Here is a 23,368-nt window from a genome sequence, read left to right on the forward strand (position 1 = left end):
AACAGCTCATTTCGTAGTTTTCTATATTTAAATTCTTGGATTAGTTATTCTACAAATATTTTGGCAGATTCAGAGATATCCCAACTTCTCTTATCATACCGGTTGATGCATTATGCGATTTTAAAGGTTAAGTTTTAGCAAGCAAAGTTGCAATGAATGAATAATATAAACTATAGAATTTCAAAATATAAGTGCAATGCAATTATTGTACTTTTATGTAGAATTGTTCACTAATATTTGATTCAGGCATAATCACTTTTTTTGCAGCTGGTATTGCATCTACACTGGTTTCAATCATTGTTGCTGCTTTTTTGATCATCGTAATTGTCTGCTACAGAAAGAAGAAAGCAAAAATATCGGAACCCTGTCGGACTGCAAACATGGCAAAAGAGGGAAGGGATTCGTCTGATTATGATGAGATGACAGATATTAATATTCTTAAGATAAAAAAGCACATCAATGAAACTCCTACAAAACAAAATCAACCACTTAACATAAAAACTTCAATTGAACAGGATCAAAACACGTGCAACAAATACGAATTTGTATCAAGCGACCGAAACTCAGTTGAACATTTTTATGACTCAGGCTCAATCAACATCAATCAATATGAATCTTTAACAAATCCACGGGAATCTGATAAACATACCTATGAATCTTCAGAACAAGCATTACCACAAGACATTACAACTTCAATTGAACAGGAAGATAATATTGGCAACAAATACGAATCATTGTCAACCAATCGAAACTCTGTTGAACATGTATATGAATCAGATTTAATTAACACCAATCAATATGAATCATTAAAAAAGCCGCGGGAATCGGATAAACATACCTATGAATTGGCAGAAATTGCGCAAACACACGACATCAAAATTGCAAGTGAACCTGAAGATATTATTTGCAACAAATACGAATCATTGTCAACCAATCGAAACTCTGTTGAACATACTTATGAATCTACAGAACAAACATTACCGGTATCCCACTTTCAATCTCTTACTAACCCTCAAGAATCAGATAATCATTTGTATTCGACAACAGAGTATTGACAATAATGTTTTCAAACAAACAATGGAATTGGTTATTGAATGCATATTTATTTGTATATATATGCCTTACAATATGCAGTCTTTCAATATATTGCAAGCTCGTGCAATATAAAGTTCTTCTCGGAACAATATTCCTCAATATTCATGCAATAACCCTATATTCTTAATGTGAGTTTCATTTGACATTTACTGAAGCTTTGCACTAATAAAGATATAAAAATCTATGTCCAGTCTTGCTTATCATTTCTACCAGCACCATTTCGAAACAAGGATTGTTGCTGTTTTATAAGATAAGAGTATATTATTAGATTGTCTTCGGCAGACTCAGACTCAAATACATAAAGAGACTTTTAAAAAGAGTCAGAAAAAATAACAAATGGACACTTAAATTCATTAGTCGAAATAATGTAACAATGACATGGTTAAAACATGCAATAAACCACAAAAAAAATAACTAAAGCACATAACCCTTCAGTATACAAAACACAAGATAGTAAGCAAAAGACTGAGCCATACGAAGCTCACAAAAAGTTGAATGCAGGATTTAAAAGTGATAATTCACTTTTTATATTAATTGTTGAATAAGATAAAACTATTGTTACACAAAATATTTGGAATTTCTATTTGGTTAATACAATGCACATGTATATTCAAAGCAACTTTGGAAACCAAATGTATTTATAAATAAACTATAGTGATGAAATAATTATAAGTAAAGTGGCTTCTTTGTTAAAAATAAATATCCTTTGCATGAAAAACAAATCTTAGAAACAATTTCCAATACTGTAAAATACATATTCCCTAAATAAATTTAAATTCGTTATTATTCGTTGGATACCAATTTTCGTGGGTTTCATGGATACAGGTGAACCATGAATGATAAACAAATATATGTAACACATTTTATATAGGCTCCTATGCACATTTAACCACAAAATAAAATATCCACGAAAATGCAAGATTTCCTCAGTCCATAAAAATATTTCCAGAACCGTATCTTATGTATTCAAAAAAGTGTTTGCATTGTTTCACGTTAGTCAGTTCGGGACCTTATACATTGTTAAGCATGCTACGCGATACGTATATCCCAGTTGGTCTTTAGGGCGCTTGACTTTGTTGGGCTAAACCTGAGACAAATAAGATAAAAATCATGGTGTAAGCCTTATTTAACCGAGGTTATTGACCTTGATTCTCAATGATATCGAAGTGACTAGTTTCTATATTATCAGACATGAATGGAAAAAATGTTAGACTCTTGAAAAAACAAACAATGAATTTATGCCCTGTCAATAAATTAAAGAGTTATAGAGATTTGCCCTATGTTTCACTCGCATTCATGACTTGATGCACTGAACTGGCTAATATCTACATTCATAGAACATTTTTATTCCGTTGTGAATCTTTTGAACCGACTACATTGTATTGCCCTGGATCCACATTTAAATCTACTTAATAGAAATCATTACCTTCATTTATACTCGCCTTTACAAACTTTAATGTATTACAATTTTTAATCAGCCATTCATTTGTGTCTCATGTTCACAAACACACTCAATACATATATAGATAAATATAAGGTGCTCTTATCTAATAGTACGGTGACCGAGTAAGAAAAAGTCGCTTATTTAAGGAGTTTAATTGTCATTCGGACTATGGCTATAAATCACAGTATTGGTAGTGCAAAGGTTAAACTTGACATTCTGACTTGTCGTCAAAAAATCGTACGGTGCAATTTTCGTAAGATAGGATTTGAAGTACGTTAGTTTACTTGAGCGAAAATCGACTAAGAAAAGTTTTGAGGTCAACATTGTAAAAAAATATCCGTGATATGATTTCTGTTAATATATACATTGTTGCTACACCTTAATCATTTTATTTTAAAGTTTTCAAATAAAGTTTATAAAAATTAATTCGTTATTAAAGACTTTTTGTAAAGTTCACCACTACGAATACTTTGCATTTAATAGAGTACGTTCCAATTTAGTTTTATATTTTTTTTTATTGCAAAATGTAAAGTAGTTAACATTTATATGATATTTCATACATTTGTACCTTTATTAATTAATAATATTAAATTCATTTGTCCCAGAAGCACTATTTCAGCAATCCAAGCCATACAAAATTCATAACGCTCATATGCCGGAGCTATTCGAAGAACATATACAGCCTCTTATAGATACACATACGCAATTGGGATGTGATGTATTACTTACATTAACATATTGGGATCTGTTCCCTGAAGCAGTAGACATTTAGCTGTCAAATGTTAGAGCAGAACGAGAGGAAAATTGGTCTTTTCCTTGAGATCGTCATCTCAAATGTAACATTATATTTTGTAACCAATCGAACCGCACGAAGGTGGATACTCAATATGCCTCAATTTTCTGAGAACATTCGATCACCTTTTATAGATGGATACTTTGCCTTTTAGACAGATTCCTGTATATTTTAACAGTACTAGGACATGGCAACAAAAAAGGCCGTTATAAAAGCCTCAAGGGGATTATGTGGCACTGTAGGCATAACAAATCAAAAGTCTGCGCTTGTTAGATGGACCCTTACCAGATATTTCATAGAATCCATTAGTCGTGTAATGCTGAAAATGAATAGGATTACTGCAAATTTTGAAAATTTACCAAAAGAATCAAAGCCAACAGCAATGAAAAGAGATAAAGAACATGTTACTTAGTATTGAAATTGTGAACCATCTAAAAGATCCATGACTGATCCTTTTGGTGTGGAATCCCACCTCAATGCAATGTCTTATCAATATAGCTTCTGAAATGCATGCTTCAAGACATATTCAAGGTTCTTTGCTCACAGTTGTCGAGTAAGGCGTGAACATGTCAAAACATTTTATCACTAGTACAAGGAGTTTTTATAGTCCAACAACAAAGTCAAACACAGACCTTAGATATAAATCGGGGGAAATACTTTCAGGTCGAATAAATCCATAACTTGTGATTAGACGTCCACAGATTTTGGCAAAACTTAGAGATTATGTTATCATAGAACATGTGTTGTCGCACCCATTCCATTATCCCCTTTTCAAAATGACGGCACCAAGAGAAAATCATGCAAGTCGGATTTTGTGAGGCAATTCGAATCTTGAGTCTCTTGCGCACTTTCCCTACCTTCCTTTATACCATCACTCACAACGAACATAAGAGATGGTATGGCATTGGTTCAATTCAATAATGCTAAAAAATGTAAAAATTACGGCGACCTTGCAGCTTACTATTAAAAAAATATGTATTAAAGAGTTTCTTTGGCGCACAAAGTAGCAGATGTTTTTGACCGTTACGACACGAACAACTCTATAAAGTCTGCCAAACGGGGATGTCACACAGAGACTACATGCAGCTTCCATCAAAGTGTATCAGATTATAGAGCGGAGAAGTATCCCCGACTGGAAAACTTTTACAAATCCCATAAGATTCCACCTGATGTGACCTTTTCATAGTCAGAACGTTTGTTAATTCCGAAATTGTCAAAGTTATTTATACCAACACTGTTCATGTCTGTCGTAGCTTGTTCAGCACTAAAGAGAAGGCATACACCAAATGCCTTAAACTTTGACACGGAGTTTAGGGAAATGTGAAAGAGTGGTAGATCACTCATACGGACCTCTTATACAATTGTAATTAAGTGTTCTGTGTGTTCGCTACTATAACAAATAGGTGATTTACAATTCAGCAAGTAAGCAGTGTAAATGATGGGCAATGATTTTCACTCATTCAATAACTATGTGTCTGTCTTTTTGTAAACTTGTAAATTTGTAAACTATTGCCTGCTGCACATGAACTTACCGGGTACCGGATACGACGCAACTTCGTCTCCGTTTGGAGCAGGTATACAAACTGTCTACAAGACTTCGAATTAAGGACCCACACGACTATTTCAGTTGTTTTTAGAGATTCTGTAATATTGACAATGATAAATAATAATTTCAAAGGTTTATGATCAGAACTTTCTCTTTAAAACCACTCCAGTTTGCCCCTAGTAAAGATGTAAGTTTAGTCAGGTTACCTTCCTGCGAAACGGCATTGAAACAGTATGTTTTACGTATGTGTTTCAAACTAAAAATATTGGACCGCATTTCACAATGCTAAACCCCTATACGGTCACCTTTAGAATACGGTTGGCGAGAATAAAATTATGCATTACACCCCGTGTATTTAAAAGGGCACTTCTCAGCAGAATTCTTGCAGGATCTTGTGTCTTCATTGAAAGGAAAATATGCATGTGAAAGAGTCATGTGTTTGTACACTACAAAACCTTACATGTCTAGTGCTTTGATCCTGCAAATAAACTCATCATAGATACCAGGACTAAATATAGTATATGCGCCGTAAAGGGTCAGAATTTTGTAGAAAATTTCAAATCATATTTCTTGATAATCAACCAGAAGATATAATTCTGTTGTGTGGATCTCTTTGATTGGAATGTTGAATTGTAACTATTTTCGTGGTATTGAGCTCTTTTAGTTTTTAATGAGTTTCATGAATGATCTTATACAAAAATTGTCTTCATGACAGTAGGATGCAGGTAAAAATAATATTTATAATTTATTGATAAGGTTGAAAGTCAGCCGGCAAGGTAACTATTGTAATTTCAACAAGATATGTGTTGATCTTGTGTCATAGAACAAGTATTTGAAAAACGCCAATTTCCAGAAAACAAATCGATTTCTTATTCATTTTTTTAAACATTTTCGGGATAATGCATTGATAATTGATATAAGAACAAGTCTCTATCTAGAATTTAACCTAAATTGTTATATATTTCTTCAAATTTTGAAAGTATGGGAAAAAAAATTAAAACAGAATTTGATCTTTGACCTCATTTTATGCAAAACTGTTACCACATTTCTTGTCACAACACATGACGACATCGATATTTCAATAGTACTCATGTTTCCGAATCCAATGATATATAATACAGTCATATAGTATGTTTGACGATTAAATCTAAAAAAATTTGGGTCTGGTCACCGTACTATAATGTGAATTTACAAATCGCTATCTTTTTAATCAATTTTAAAGAATAATAAATGATAATGACACGAACAAGACACGTCAAACATTCAATGAGCTTATTGTTCATAAGCGTGATTACAATACAGTAATACCGCGTTAAATTACATTTTTCGTTGTACGAAAGTACATAGCTAAAACACAGGGAAGTCATTAAACATTATTTTGAATGATCTTCTGAACACAAATTATATTTCAAAGGCTCCTTTATGTGTTGTTCTTTATCTGATATAACCATTTTGTATCTGGATTTTAAGTTGAAATGGTCTCTGTATGGTTTTTTTTAATTTATTAAATAAACTAGACATCCACGTATTCATTGCGCCTTCAAGAGAGATTAGCTTGCAAATTCTTGTACAGGGATTTTAATCAAATATTTATATTTAATGTGTGTCATATTAAAACGATATAAAAAAGTCTTAAATAAATAATTAACACTGCTTGAAATCGAGAATATATACAGATTGCTGGCGTGTATTTTTGTCTTAAAAAGCTAAATATTAAAAACACAAAATCAAGGGAAAATTTGAATCTTCAAATGGCAAAACTAAAAGCGCAAGCACATAAAACGAATTGATAACAACTGTCATATTTCTGACTTGAGTACAGGGTTTTTCGTATGTAGAAAATTCTGCCTTAAACATAATTTATAGCTAGCTTAACCTCTAACTTGTATGACAGTTGTATCAAATTATTATATTAACAACGATGTGTGAAATTAATAAATTACAAATTTATTATTAACTTGTAATAAATATTGCGTTCTAATGTTGTTTATAGAAAATATTGGCTGCTATTTAGTATTTTGGTTTTGATGTCGAATTTACCGATCGTGAACTATAACTATAAAATCAACACCAAATCATGGAACACGTGAAAAATCTCTGATAATAGAGCGATATATATTTGTTTATAAAATTAATGTTTTTTATGCGTTCTCTTGTATTGACTTCACTTTGTACAAACCGTTTGTTAAATGATTCAATGTATTAGAAAATGTTTCAGAATCGGTTAACGATGTCCTCTTTCCACATTTGTTCTCTTATTTGTTTCATCGCAGATTTCCCCCCTAAAACTTGCGGACAGTGCATGATGCATATGTGATGGCCAAGCTGCTGTTAACAAAAGACGACTTCATGCAGTAAAGATGTCGGCGATATGATGTAATAAAAGAAAATGATTCAAGATTAGTAATACAATTCTGAGGATAGCATTCAAATCGAGGACTTTCTTGTTTGAAACAGTTTATATACCCCTTTTCTATTAGTAGAACTCAGCCATCTTATAAGTACTATATAAATCAAATTGGACTTTTTTAAAACACATTCCAGATATCATTAGATATTTGATATTAAGCAAGATATTGTTGGTATTTTCTTTTAACATTTGAACAAAATTGAATCTTATATCATTACATTTTGAAACTATATTACTTGCATGTTTATACCCGAATCAAATACGGGGTTATTTCTTTATCTTTTCACCACCCCAAATCCCAACGTTCGATAATTCCAAAAAGAAAAATATAAAAATTAAAGACTATATTTGAACTACAATTTGCACAGTTTTCAATCTTGATTTTAGAAAAGAAAGAATAATGCATGTACTTCCGTTTTGTAATCTTTGTTTATCTTTTAATTGATTTGTCCTTTTAACATTTATAAACATCGCAAATATGAAGTATTTCATATTTCTATGTGACCGGAAAGCTGAATTCCGTACTTGACAATTTTATGTATTAATACATGTATATGATGTTTCTACTTCCTTGTTCGTATGCTAAAATTCATACATATATTGTGTACACTTGTTATAAAGATGTGGAAAATACGAATGTGCAATGTTTTAATGTTTGTTTTGGATTATACAATTGTGTTTGTAAAAGGAGAAACCGGTAAGGACATACATGTACAAATTGAACAGAAGATGACGTCTCTTTATCATGAATATATAAAGAACACATCTACTTGTGTTCTTACTATGTTGGAATTTATATACAACTTTATCTTACCTTGTGATAACTACATTTAAAAATTACTAATAATTCATTGTAAAGCGTATACGTACTATGTTATTTAACATCATCTAAAAAAAAGACGGTCCGTTTACAACAATAAAACCATACAAGAAAGGTCAAATTTGTTTTTATTAAGTGGTGGATATACTTGTTGGTACTATGCATTATAGAAAAAGGGTTTACAAATGATTTACACATAAACACATGTCAATTAGAATGACAAAATGTGAAATTAGTTTGAAATGAATCCATATTGCACAAGTTGATTCTCTAACGATTACCTTGACATTATGTTGAGTAATGTCCCTATATCAATATTTCGACTGAATTTGGTTTCATATGATAGATGTCACAAATAGTCGAACAACAACAACACGAACCCCACCAAATTTTGGGGGTGATCTCGGGTGTTCCGGAAGACTAAGCAGATTCTTTTCTTCTTGTGGCCTCGTTGTGTTGCTTATTTCATCACAAAGCCGGTCAATAGTCTAACGCGGTAGGTGACATTCGTGAAAATTTACTTTTTTTCTTGAATCCATTCCAGTTATTTCCTTTTTGGAACATTATTCTCTGAAAATCGTTATAATCATTTCCCCTTTAAATAGATCTGTACAGGTTTGGTATCATTTTGTGTGACATAGTTTATTATAAAATGTCAACAATAATTATAATTTTCAAAAAGGTTAGGGTACCGGTCTTTGTAAGAATCATGCAGGTTCCTGTTAATGGACGATTCATGGCCCCTCTTCAAATGTTTTTATATTCTTAATATGGTATGAAAATACGTTTCGTGTATGATTTTTTTTTCTTTTGAACCTTGGTTGTCATGGAAACCATCCTTACAACATTTTGCCTGATACGTCCATAAATAGCCTTTGAAAATTGAAATATAAGGGGTTTTAAAGAACCATAGAAATAAAGTTCATCAATACACCATTATGTATATTTACAGTATTGACGAACAAAACCCTAAACTATACAAACACGTTAAAGTTTAGAATTTACTAAAAAGTTTGTTTCCATAGTAACCATTTAACAATGTGTTAAAATTCGTAAATGAAAAATTTCAAAAACTCTTAAATTTTTAATCTGTGTATGTTCCAAGACCAACAATACCATGACATGCCATTGACGCATGTTAAAAGACCATGTTCTATATATTAATAAAAGAAAAAAAAATTCGTTTGTGTTTCTTCTTTAAAAAAATATTTTAGTCAATAACGAAATGGTGCTAGTACTCAATATATGTGCATTGTATTGCCAAAAAACAGCCAATATTTATGTAGCAGAACCATTCTACTATCCAATAAATAACTAAAAGTTTACATTTTAACAATTTTGTAAAACTGCTATATTTTGGGGCAAAAAAGTGCTCTTACTGGACCTACTCCTTTCTTGTTGAACGATTTTGACTCATATCTATGAAACTAAAGCATTTAGAACAAATCTGACGCGAGGTTTAAAGGGACATCAGATTATGAGTTATCTGCTCTTAAATTTGAAGACGAATCTAACAACCCGTTGTTGCATTGCTGCCCCTGAATTGGTGATTCTTCTTATCCTTATTATATATGATATTCAATACAATATATATTTATTATGATTTTAACCTTATTTTACATGATTCTCAAAGCATCAGTAAATACAGGTGAACGACACAGCTAGGCTCTTGAGAACCTCTAGTTGAATTATGTACAGTCATACGATGAGAGTTTATATTGTCTATGTACATGTATGTTATAAACTATACAAGTAATCGCAGTGATAAATAGATATCCGCACTAAAACTACTCGTCGTGATATATTAAAACTCTTGGAAACTTAATTTAGATTATAAACAAATAGGCTTCAAATTCAAATATTTATTGAGATATGAACTTAAGGCAATCAGTTTGTGACAAATACGAAATAAGTATATAACTGATATGCATATACACATTAGTTTATTAATTGCAATACTAGTAAATAGTGTCTGTGGTCCGATGTCCAAATTATGAAACTTGGATGACTTTTTAATGAAGGGCCCACATTTTATACCAGAACAAATTTAGTGTTTTACTGCAGGGTATATAAAATAGAACAGCCTTATAGTGTATAGTGCTTGCATTATGTTTTTATATTGACTGATTTGATTAATATGTGTTTTGTGGTCATTATTAAAAGTTTTGTGTAACTACATCTATTATTTATATGCACTTTCATGTACCTGTAATATTGGTGAAAATGAAATGTTTATTTTTTTTGTGCGAATGTAATATGGTTTGTTGAGATTTTTTGACGTGTAAATCAAATGCTAATCGTCGACAAAGCAAATTACCAACCTCAATTTACAAGTTATATTGATAAGAAGAGAAACCTGATTGATCGATGATGTAAAAACACAACTGGCAATAATTTTTAAAAAGAGATGCCTGTTTAAGTACGTCCGTGATATGTTGTTATTAAAGAACATGCAAACAATTCTTGTAATGCATTCGCGTGCTTTATGACCAATAAGACGACCCATGTATATAGGTACATGCGAACGCTATTATGCGGTATATTAATTTATCAAGACTTTGATATGCATGTTTTCACTGATATATATTTCTCAAGACATTTGAACATTTTGACAACAAAGAAATGTTGCTTGCTCTTTGGTTGGTTGGTTGTCTTTTTGACATGTTCCCTATTTCCATTTTCAATTTTATTCAAACAAATATGCTCCTGAAATGTCATTGGTTATATCAATGTTTTCATGGAATATGGTATAGATGTGAAATATTTTGGTGCTTATTATTTTGACGGATTCAATATTTTTATCAATACTTTGCATGTTAACTTGTGAAATTTAATTTGGAGATTGTATTCTATCCGCAAAAATTTACACTCCGCAAAAATAACCCGGTTTGCGGTATATGAAGCGACAAAGAACTAATTTTTCCATTTGATGACGTCAGCGTATGAAGAAATATGCGCAGCAATACATGTTTAATGAACAGCTGCGTCATGAGCGCATGATACGCCCGTCGTCTTGTGTGTGAATTTGTATGCAATAATCATAAATTATAAATAGTTTCTGACATATTGCGCGACATATGAGAATCCCCCCTTTTTGACAAAAAAAATCAATAGCTTTAAAATAAAAGTTTGAATCATTACCAAAAAGTATACAGGTCTGTACATTAATATAGCTAAGAAGTGTATTACGTAATAAGCAACAATCAAAAAATATTTGAGATACGGCTCGACATGTAACACCCCCGACCCTTTTTTTATAAATAAAAACAAAGACTCAATAGCTCTAAGTGAAATTTTGAATTAAAACTAAGAATTTTACAGATCTTAAGATTAATATAACTAAGAAGTTTGTTAAGATTCAAGCAATAATCATACACCGTTTTTAAGATACGGCGCAACATGTTAGAACCATTCCCCTTTTTTTACAAAATATTTGATAACTCAAAAACAAAATTTGAATCATCACCAAAAAGTATGCAAATATTAAGATTAATAAAACTTAGAAGTGTGTTATGTTTTAAGCAATAATCACAAATGGCTTTTGAGATTAGGCGCGACATGCGAAAAAATTACATCTCTGTTTTAGTTTGTCAAAGCCGTACCTCAAAAAGTTTTAATCTTATTTTTATTAAAAAGGACAGATCGTTTGACTTTCGGAAGACACCACTATGTTAAGCTTCATGAAATTTGGATGAGTCGTTCTCAAGTTACGATGCCACATATTTACGCCGGACAGACAGATGGACAGACGGACAGACAGACATTTTATAACATAATACGTCCAGTCAAAATTTTGACGGGCGTATGAAAACAAACACAGAACTGTCATTACATAACTACCAATATTTTAACCTGCGTTTATTTTGTTGATATGTTGATATAAAAAAGAAGATGTGGTATGATTGCCAATGAGACAACTTAAAGACAAAAATGATATCTTGCGTAACTAGATGCTTTTTGTAATACTATACAAGTACGTGGGTTTTTTTCTTGGTTCCGTGAAACTGCTATTGCGATTTCGAATTAATACAGGAACCAATAAGAATATATCGATCTTCAGTCTGATGAGACTTTCTTTAAATTGTAGAGTTGTTTATATCCTTCCAGATCACCTAGTTACGTTTCAGGTTGTGCGTGCGAATTTTTGTTTTAAACAACTTTTATTTTTCTTAATAGTCAAATTAAGCATGAACATTGGGATTGTGTCAAAGAGACAACAATCCGACCAAAGAACAGACAACAGCCGAAGGCAACTTGTGGATGTTCAACGCAGCGAGAAACTCCAGCATCCGGAGGCGTAAATTAGCCGGCCAAAAAACAAAAATTTATAGTGATTGATTTACTTGAACATTTGTATTGACCTTTTTTCGTGTTTACTAACAGGTCGATTTTTTGTGTTGGCCTTTGATATAGATACTCTAGGGATACCCCTTGATCTAAGTCGCAAAATTCCTGAATTTGTGGTCACAATTATTTCAAATACAATAGGTCTATATAATAGGACAAATAATAAACAATCAAATAAATACAGAGAGAACTCACAGTTTTCGGTTTCGGTTAAACTAACCAATGAATCAACAATATTGAATCAATTCATTTACCAATAAATGAGTTGAAGATGAAGCTTGTTGTTTGCATCTCCCGCCATGGAGGGGTAAGGGGTAAGGCATTCTGTTCGCGGGTTAATTGACAAGTTAATTGATGCGGAAAGTGTTTTTTCACAGTTTCGATATGCAAGTTATCTTATGTGTTTCCTGGTAAAGATAAATATTTACATAATAGTACTACCGATGTGTCTCGACTGCTCTCTAAAAAATAGTCAAACACAAAGTAGTAAGTTTCTGTGTATCAGCTTAATATTGTATAGTCCGACCAATGGAGCGTCGGACTAATTGGGTGTCAGACCAATGGGGTGTCGGACTAGAGGTATGTCGAACCAATGGAGTGCCGGACTAGTGGGGTGTCGGACTAATGGGACGTTGGACTAACGGGGTGTCGGAATATCGGGGCTGCCCCAAGTTTAATTTCTCTGGTATCTATGTAGTAATATACGAAAAGAAAATCCTAAAATATTCTGATATCTTAAGCATTTTAGGATTTTTTTATAAGGTAAATATCGATGTGATTATCATATCTAAACAAATTATAAAAGACAATCGATACGTTTTTAAGATAAATTTTTATTAATATAAGACTTACATGCATCAGTAGACACCCTCTTTTTACTATTTAGTGTACGTATATATTTAACTGAAATTTATTTTCTATGCTCCGGAAGTGTATTTATATCCTGTCAACTTAATATACATTGTCAGTTCCTCAAGAGCAAATTTAAAAGAAACCGAATTAAGAAGAGGTGAGTTCCAAAGCATTTAAAAACTATACATTACCGTTAGTGCACATACTAATATGATGCTTATAATTTTATTTGTAGAAGGTTTAGGAGTAATTTCATTTGAGGATTTTATACCAAAATATGCAAAAGTTTCCTGTCCAGAATAAACAAAACAATAAATAAAAAGGGCCACAATTGGTAAAAGTACAAACATGTATAATGACTTGCCTTTTTTAAAGTAAATTTGCTTATGAGACTGCGAAACACATATCACTAGTCAATAAATTTATGTTTCATGCGTAAATGTAAATACTGATGTCTTTTCCGTTTACTTGTAGACCGTTTACTCGTTACTTTATGTGAAGATTCAGGAAGTGCAGAGGTATCCTGTCCAGAAAACAAAACGATAGGTTGGAAATCAATTGTATATGGCGATTTTCCATGTCAGAATGCCGAAAACAGAGCAATATGTTACTCAAATATAAATACATTCTTCAATGAACATTGTCCAGGTCAAAACAACTGTACTCTTCCTATGGAAATTTTGTCTAATAATAGCTGCCAAAGGTCACCAAGACGTGTACAAGTAAACTTTGAGTGTTCAAGTGAGTACTAAAAATCTTTAATAGTTATCTTGTCGAATAAAGAGATGTTAATAAATCGAAATACATTTACATATTTCATGATTTATGTTAACAGATCCACGAAATAACTTTTTTTTTCAGTATTTACGTAAAGGTGAATAACTAAGTTTGACTGTCTGTTTTATTGTGTGTTTGTTTATTCCATCTTTAGTAAACATATAAAAGCTTGAAATATCACAAGACAGTTTCATCTCACTGCACTCTGTTCTGCACAATCATAACAGTAATTTTTTGGGGGGATGAGAAAACCGGAGAGCCAAACGAGAACCATCGATACTGGATAATCGACACTGGATAATCGACACTGGATAACAACATGTCAACCAAGCTTGTGATATTATATTAACTATACCAGTTCGACTTCTTAGACCACTGGTACATGATTTTGATTTTGTTTAAATACGTTGATGAGTCACATTGAGTGATTATAAACACACGATACCGTTTAGGTTAATGTCTTCCATACTTGTACCCCTAAGATTACACTACAAACTGTTCAGAGTCTGAATTGACGAGTTTTTGTTCTCGACCAGTAAAATCGAGCACACATTTTACTCGACTAGTCTCGACATTGTCTCGACTGTACTTAACTGTACTTAAGTGTACTCGACTAGGTCTCGACTGTACTTAACTGTACTTAAGTGTACTCGACTAGGTCTCGACTGTACTTAACTGTACTTAAGTGTACTCGACTAGGTCTCGACTTTACTTAATTGGTCTGATTCAGTACTTGATGATCTTTGTGTAGTCTGAAATGGTCTTGACCAAGGCTCGACATGTCTCGACCTGTCTTGACTAGTCTCGATCTGTCTCGACTAGTCTTGACCTTCAAATTTAGTTTTGACTGGTATTAATCAGCCCATCTAACTAAATTAAATTTTGATCTTACAAAATTCAAGCTTATAAGGTAGTTCGATTTATTGCTGTGAAATGAGAGAATTTAATTTTTCAATAGGTAAAAATAAAAATTATTATATAAATTCAGATAGGCATCTTTAATTTTTTTAATAACTTTACTTTTTCAAATCAACTTGGATTATCATCAAAATATGTAGCTATCTTAGATATATATTAAGCTTACTTAATCACATGTCATTTAGGTTTTTGTTGTATTGCTGTCAAATTCAAGAATTAAATTAATCTAGGTCAAAAAAGCTAAAATTTGCAGTTCTGACGAAATAGAAATAGTACACTTTATATTTTTTATTAAATTTTTTAAATCAACTTTGATGTTCATCAAACTATGCAGCTATCTTACATATATATTAACATGATTAAGCTTACTGAATCCCATGTTAATTAGTTATTTGTTGTATTTCTATAAAATTTAAGAATTAAAGTTATCTTGGTAAAAAAAAAAGCTAGGATTTGCAATTCTGACAAAATAGAGATAGTACACTTTAATTTTTTTAATAACTTTTTCAAATCAACTTGGATTTTCATCAAACTATGTAGCTATCTTAGATATATATTAAGCTTACTGAATCCCAGGTCATTTTATTTTCTATTGTGTTGCTGTCAAATTCAAGAATTAAATTAATGTAGGTAAACAAAGCTAGAATTTGCAGTTGGGACAAAATAGAGATAGTACACTTTAACTTTTTAATAACTTTTTCAAATCAACTTGGATTTTCATCAAACTATGTAGCTATCTTAGATATATATTAAGCGTACTTAATCACATGTCATTTAGGTTTTTGTTGTATTGCTGTCAAATTCAAGAATTAAATTAATCTAGGTCAAAAAAGCTAAAATTTGCAGTTCTGACGAAATAGAAATAGTACACTTTATATTTTTTATTAAATTTTTTAAATCAACTTTGATGTTCATCAAACTATGCAGCTATCTTACATATATATTAACATGATTAAGCTTACTGAATCCCATGTCAATTAGTTATTTGTTGTATTTCTATAAAATTTAAGAATTAAAGTTATCTTGGTAAAAAAAAAAGCTAGGATTTGCAATTCGGACAAAATAGAGATAGTACACTTTAATTTTTTTAATAACTTTTTCAAATCAACTTGGATTTTCATCAAACTATGTAGCTATCTTAGATATATATTAAGCTTACTGAATCCCAGGTCATTTTATTTTCTTTTGTGTTGCTGTCAAATTCAAGAATTAAATTAATGTAGGTAAACAAAGCTAGAATTTGCAGTTGGGACAAAATAGAGATAGTACACTTTAACTTTTTAAATAACTTTTTCAAATCAACTTGGATTTTCATCAAACTATGTAGCTATCTTTGATATATAAAGCTTACTTAATCACAGGTCATTTCGGTTTTGTTGTATTGCTGTTAAATTTAAGAATTAAATTTATCTAGGTAAAAAAAACCTAGAATTTACAGTAAGAACAAAGTATAGATAGTACACTTTAATTTTTCTAATAACTTTTTCAAATCAACTTGGATTTTCCACAAACTATACAGGTACCTTGGGGATGTATTAATCTTACTAAATCCAAGGTTGTTATGAAGTTTGATGTATTGCTGTCAAATTTAAGAATTAGAATTAATCTAGGTCAAAAAAGCTAAAATTTGCAGTTCTGACGAAATAGAAATAGTACACTTTATTTTTTTTATTAAATTTTTTAAATCAACTTTGATGTTCATCAAACTATGCAGCTATCTTACATATATATTAAGCTTACTGGATCCCATGTCAATTAGTTATTTGTTGTATTTCTATAAAATTTAAGAATTAAAGTTACCTTGGTAAACAAAAAAGCTATGATTTGCAATTCGGACAAAATAGAGATAGTACACTTTAATTTTTTTAATAACTTTTTCAAATCAACTTGGATTTTCATCAAACTATGTAGCTATCTTAGATATATATTAAGCTTACTGAATCCCAGGTCATTTTATTTTCTATTGTGCTGCTGTCAAATTCAAGAATTAAATTAATGTAGGTAAACAAAGCTAGAATTTGCAGTTGGGACAAAATAGAGATAGTACACTTTAACTTTTTTAATAACTTTTTCAAATCAACTTGGATTTTCATCAAACTATGTAGCTATCTTAGATATATATAAAGCTTACTGAATCCCAGGTCATTTTGGTTTTGTTGTATTGCTGTCAAATTTAAGAATTAAATTTATCTAGGTAAAAAAAACTAGAATTTACAGTAAGAACAAAGTATAGATAGTACACTTTAATTTTTCTAATAACTTTTTCAAATCAACTTGGATTTTCCACAAACTATATAGCTACCTTGGGGATGTATTAATCTTACTAAATTCAAGGTTGTTATGAAGTTTGATGTATTGCTGTCAAATTTAAGAATTAGAATTAATCTAGGTCAAAAAAGCTAGGATTTGCAGTTTTGACAAATAGAGATAGTACACTTTATTTTTTTTAATATTTTTTTCAAATCAACTCAGATTTTCATCAAACTCTACCACTATCTTTGCAATATACTGATCTTATTGAATCATAGGTTGTCATTAAGTTTTGTGCATTTCTGTCAAATTTAATTAATTTAGTTCAAAAATTGATATTAGAAATATATCTTTCCTCATAATTTGGGAAAAAGTATATATAATTAATTTAATAATTAGTTTTATTCCTTTTGATGTTTATTATATAAATTTATCAAAAAGGAATTAAACATTAAAAACATTATTATAATTATATAGTTTTTTTCTGATTTGTGGTGATTTATAAAGCAATACTTTCTGCTTGGGGCAAACTTATTAAAAAGATCACATCTACAAGAGAGTTTAAAATTCTAAATAACATTTATTAAAAGTTGCAACATCCTGTTAAATTTAAATCGCAAGGCTTTTTTGATTTACTAGATAAGTAAGACACGAGTTTTAGAAAAGAAGGGCTTTCTTTTTACCTGTAAAACTCACATGTACTGGTATAATTAAACCATGTATAGTGCTATGTCAAAAATAATATTTTAAGATTTGATTAACTAATTGACATGTTATTTAATAAGCTTAATATATATGTAAGACAGCTGCATAGTTTGATGAACATCCAAGTTGATTTGTAAAAGTTATTAAAAAAAATCAAAGTGTACTTTCCCTGTTTCGTCCAAACTGCAAATTCTAGCTATTTTTACCTTGATTAATTTATTTTTTTAGAATTTGACAGCAATACAACAAAAACCTAAATGACATGTGATTCAGTAAGATTAATATATATCTGATATAGCTGCTTAGTTTGATGAAAATCCAAGTTGATTTGAAAAAGTTATAAAAAAAAAAATGAAAGATACCTATCTGAATTTATATAATAATTTTTATCTTTACCTATTGTAAAATTCAATTCTTTCATTTCACAGAAATAAATTAAACTACTTAATAAGCTTGAATTTTGTAAGATCAATATTTAATTTAGTTAGATGGGCTGATTTGCACCAGTAAAATGTAAAATACTAGTCAGGTCGAGAGACAGGTAGAGACTGCTTGAGACTGAGTCGAGATTAGTCGAGACAGGTCGAGACAGGTCGAGACTTGTCAAGACAGGTCGAGACAGGTCGAGACAGGTCGAGACTTGTCAAGACAGGTCGAAACAGGTCGAGCCATGGTCAAGACCATTTCAGACTTCAAAAAGACCATCAAGTACTGAATCAGACTAATTAAGTAAAGTCGAGACCTAGTCGAGTACACTTAAGTACAGTTAAGTACAGTCGAGACAATGTCGAGACTAGTCAAGTAAAATGTGTGCTCGATTTTACTGGTTGAGCACAACAACTGGTCAATTCAGACTCAGCAGTTTGTAGTGTTACAGAAAATTTATAAATTTAGATTAAAAAACACAAAATACAAAAACAGGAAACTGGTTACAACAACAAACGTGCATCGCAAAGATATTCACACAAGAAGTTCAGAAAGATAATTATTGATTTATTTGGTTTTCAACAAAACATCATCACTATCTAAAAATATAGTACAAGATGTAAAGAAGACCTAACTGTAAATAAAGTTCAATAAATAAGATGCAATTAACATCTCATCATCTTAATAGCAAAAACAAATTAAAGGTAGAAGATAACAGAAGAGAAACTCATGTATGAACTAAGCATTTAACAGATAAAGAATCGAATAGAAAATATGGTAACAATTTGTGTCCGTTAGCAACGGCATTAAAATTTGTCAGTTAAAAAATACGACCGACAAATTTAACAAATAGATGTTGTCAATCAAGCTATAAATCTTCTGAATTATTGCAGGTACATCAAATGTCCTGGACTCAGATTTGAAACATTTGCATTTTCCCAAACAAGATAACTTTTACAGTGTTGTCTTTGTGGATGTTTTGAATTTTAAAATAATTATATTTTTAATGTTTAAGTCTTTGATTTGAAAACCGATGTATTTTTATTTCATTTTGAGTTGCATTTATGTATTCATAATCCTTATCTTTTAAGTTGTGTTATACATGTACGTAGAAATATTAACTATTTGATTGTTATATTTGTTTTAGGAAGCTGGTGGCATAAGAATAGACATCCTAAACCTGTAGAGACTTGTGCAAATTCGTTAGATAATGTTCATTGTTCTTCAAATTACCATATTCATTTCAAAAATGCTGCAATTTATTGCAGAAATGCCTGTGATGATAAAAAATCGGAAAACTGCGCCAAAGGTCGACTTAAAAATAATTGCAATGAAAAACGCAGGTGCATATCTGATAAAACAAACACCTCATGCCTTTATCATAAAAGATCTGCTATAATTCAGTATGCATGTACAGGTAAGCAATTTAAATATTTCTATTGGTTTATTGTGTTCAAAGTGCTAGTTTTCTATACTGACGGACTTCAAACCGTAACACATATTTGGTTTATTTTCTTTCATCAAATCATAACTTATATTTATGTCATTGCTTATCATGCTTCCCGTACTCGTTTTGAATAGAAAAATCCTCAAACAATCGCACATAGCTGAGTATTTACGTCGCACAAAAATCGCTTCAAAAATTAGAATCGCATACACCCTTTTTTTTTAGAATTGTTCTCACCGTTAAAATATTTCTTTGTATCCATTGCCAAGTTTCAATGTGGAAACTTAAAGTTGTTGATTTTCCTTTTTGAAAAATGTAATTTAAAATCAAGTCATTAGAACTTTACAGACATAAAATAGTGCACATTCTTTTGAAAACGATTTCGCTCTATAACATTACTTATAAATCTTCAAACTCACAAAGAAATAACACGAAAATTCAAAACTGGTAACAGTGATGAACCGGCCGCTCTGGTATGTGTTTCGCTCATTGTTGATGACCTACGGTGACCTATAGTTGTTAATGTCATTTTGGTCTTTTGTGGATAGTTGTCTCATTGGCATTTCACACCACATCTTCTTTTTTATAAGAAAAAGCCGTTAATAAATGACACAACTTTCCTGTGGTATCACAGTAGAATATTTTAACATATGGTCTAACGTATAATTATAGGGTCCTGACCCCCTGTCATCTTGCCAGATCCCGCCTCTGCAACAACTGTTTTATAAGGGATACTAACAAACAATGAACAAATATCAAAATGCATTAATAAGAAATCCGTCTTGTGAAACGCGTATATCTATATGTTTTACAGTTAAATTCTAGAAATTAAAGTTTTCTCCTTTCATAGTTAGTAATCATCCACCATCAAGATATCAGCATATTATAAGATGAGTAAAAAACTAGCACTGTCTGTTTCAACAAATCAGTATCGAGTATTTATATAAGAATGTTTCATCCTCAATTTAAAAGCATTCGAAACAATGTGTAATCGCAATAACATTTCACGATATAAATGGACACAACCTCTGCAATAATGTGATGTTATGAAGAGTCGAAAAGTTCATCCTCTACGATATTTGCCATACTCCATTCAGTCCTAAAAATCAATTGTCTCCGGCTGGATCCGTTTCCGGTCTTCAAATCGTCCTAATCTCACACAGCATATACCTGAAATCATCAAGAAACAACAGCAGCAAAAATAATCCCTAAATAGGAGAATGTCGGGGTAGGTGGGTAGGATTATACAAGCTTCCCGTTCAAACGTTAGAAAATTTAGAAGTGACGTCACATTGCGCTGATGTCACGTGACAGACACGGTCAAAGTTCAGAGTGCAAAGAAAAAAGGGGGAACTCGAGAATAAATGCAGAATTTTAACTTTCATTAAACCTGTATTATCAGTTAACCGATAAATATTTATGTAATTATGTTTAATTCTATCTCACAATGATACCCTTATTAACTGCATGATAATTAACTTTCTGCGGAACTCATTGGTGTCATTTTTATTATGTTATTTCTTGATTAAACCTCGTTTTTGAAAGATGACTCTCCATTTCAGGACCAACAGATGATCCTGTCACAGATAGCATACTCAGCACATCAACAGGTTATTAATTTTATCAAAAAATATGTTTTATTTATGCTCGACGAGTGTCACATATTGAGCAGGTTCTGATTTTCTCCCCGAGTACATTTTAACTCCCATGTTTGGTGGTGTCGAGTTGCAAAGTGTCTGGTTGTCTACGTTCTTCCTTGCGTACTGTTATTTTTCTATTTCTCCGTTGGTCGTTTTATTTCTTAGCTATGGGGTAGTCATTTCATTTTTTAAATATCATTTCAACCTGCTTTAAATGGGTTTAAATAATGGGCTGCTTGTTTCTTCGGGTCATAGGAAAATATGAATTGCATACTCACGACGAGATAAGATATGAACATAAAAAACAGCAATAAAACAGATAGTTCACGCGAAATGTACTGTCCAGAATTAAGATTGGGGTTACTTGAACGGACACTGAGGGTAGATTGCATAATACTGATTCGCAAAGACCAATCTATAAGCCTATCAAACTGTTGTTGCGTGCAGAGAACGTGACGCTCCTTACTTTAGATGTAGAATTTTGTCGATCGTTCGATGCTGAATATCAAATTTGTTTTCTGTGTAATAATTCTTTTGTACATATAAAAAAGAAGATTTGGTTGATTGTCAATGAGACAACTCTCCACAAGTGACTTAATGACAGAAAGAACACATAGGCCACAGTGCGGCCTCCAACAATAAGCAAAGCCTATACCGCATAGTCACGTATAAAATGCCTAAAAACAACATTGTGAAACAATTCAAACGATAAAGCTAACGGCCTTATTTATGAATAAAAAATGAACGATTGTTTTTTACTTTTCTTCGTTTTGATTGTTTTACATTTGATTTGGGGATAGCTTTTATTGCTTACTATACGGTTATTGTAAATTGTTAAAAGTCTGTAAGAACTTAGTAATTTGGTCTCTTTTGGAGAGTTATCTCGACGGCAATCTTATAACATCTTTTTCTTTTCCTTATTTTTATTATTTTGCTATTCCCTAGTTATTCTTGTGAATAACTACATCATTTACATTATGGATTAACTCATCAATGATACGAAAATTTAAATTTTATATTTACGCCAGACGCGCGTTTCGTCTACAAAAGACTCATCAGTGACGCTCGAATCAAACACATTTTAGGAGTTTTAGTTTGAACTACATAACAAATGTCTCTTATTAACGCCTTTGTTTTTCTACAAGTCTGTTATTATTTGTTAAGTAAGGTTGATTTAGTTTGAATAATTTTAAACACAATGATATACCATCTTTAAATATGTAGAATGCAAGTATGTGTCACTTTTCGACCTTGGTAAGTAAAATGTCTTCCATGCAATAGAGAAGCGGATCAATTTTTCTAATTTTTTTTGTCCCAATAAAAACGAGAGAAGTGTCAGCTGTTTAGAGATAATACATGTATCTGACAATGTAAGAATTAACTTGCTTTATTTTTGTTGTTAACCTTTGGGATTATATCTATTTTTTAATCTTGCTTTCCATACTTTGCGTTACTGATGACGTTTGATTTTGTCAGTTTTCTTTGGCTTTCTCATTTCTTATATATTTCTTTCAAATTTCTTTCTTGTTATACTATTTCTTTATCATTTTAAGAAAATTGTAATCTTTTTTCCAGAAAGTACACCTAGAACAACTACTATAATCGCATCTAGAAATGTTACTTCTGAAAGTAAGTATTTTTTAAAAAATTTGTACAAAAAGTTATATGAATTAATTATGATAGAAATAAAACAGTTCATGCAAATAATTAGTTAATAAATGCAAACCAATTCAGGATGTACGATACTCTGTTTCAAAATAAAAATAGCTTTTTAAACATCTTTTATAAATTGTAGTATATGAATAAAGGAACTTAAAGCGCTACAAAAAAATCAGATTGATCCGTTTGCTTATTTTAACGATATAAGTATTTGAAAATTTGGCGGGAAGTAATTCTCT

At 31.1% G+C, this 23,368-nt stretch overlaps 1 protein-coding gene across 2 annotated transcripts in view; it reads left to right on the top strand.

The window, feature by feature from the left end:
- LOC134724769 (uncharacterized) overlaps positions 1-23,368 on the top strand; it is a 47,906-nt gene that overhangs the window by 15,541 nt on the left and 8,997 nt on the right. Inside the window, exons 1-5 of one of the 2 annotated variants that reach the window (XM_063588001.1) lie at positions 7,877-7,985; positions 13,782-14,048; positions 19,531-19,800; positions 21,393-21,440; positions 23,046-23,099. In XM_063588001.1, the coding sequence (XP_063444071.1) occupies positions 7,910-7,985; positions 13,782-14,048; positions 19,531-19,800; positions 21,393-21,440; positions 23,046-23,099 (715 nt within the window). In that variant the 5' untranslated portion in view covers positions 7,877-7,909. Of the gene's footprint in view, positions 1-7,876; positions 7,986-13,781; positions 14,049-19,530; positions 19,801-21,392; positions 21,441-23,045; positions 23,100-23,368 lie in introns of those variants that run through there. The other variant, XM_063588002.1, reaches the window with a different exon arrangement.

Source organism: Mytilus trossulus, chromosome 7 (assembly GCF_036588685.1).
Source record: "Mytilus trossulus isolate FHL-02 chromosome 7, PNRI_Mtr1.1.1.hap1, whole genome shotgun sequence".
Taxonomy (NCBI): Eukaryota; Metazoa; Mollusca; class Bivalvia; order Mytilida; family Mytilidae; genus Mytilus; species Mytilus trossulus.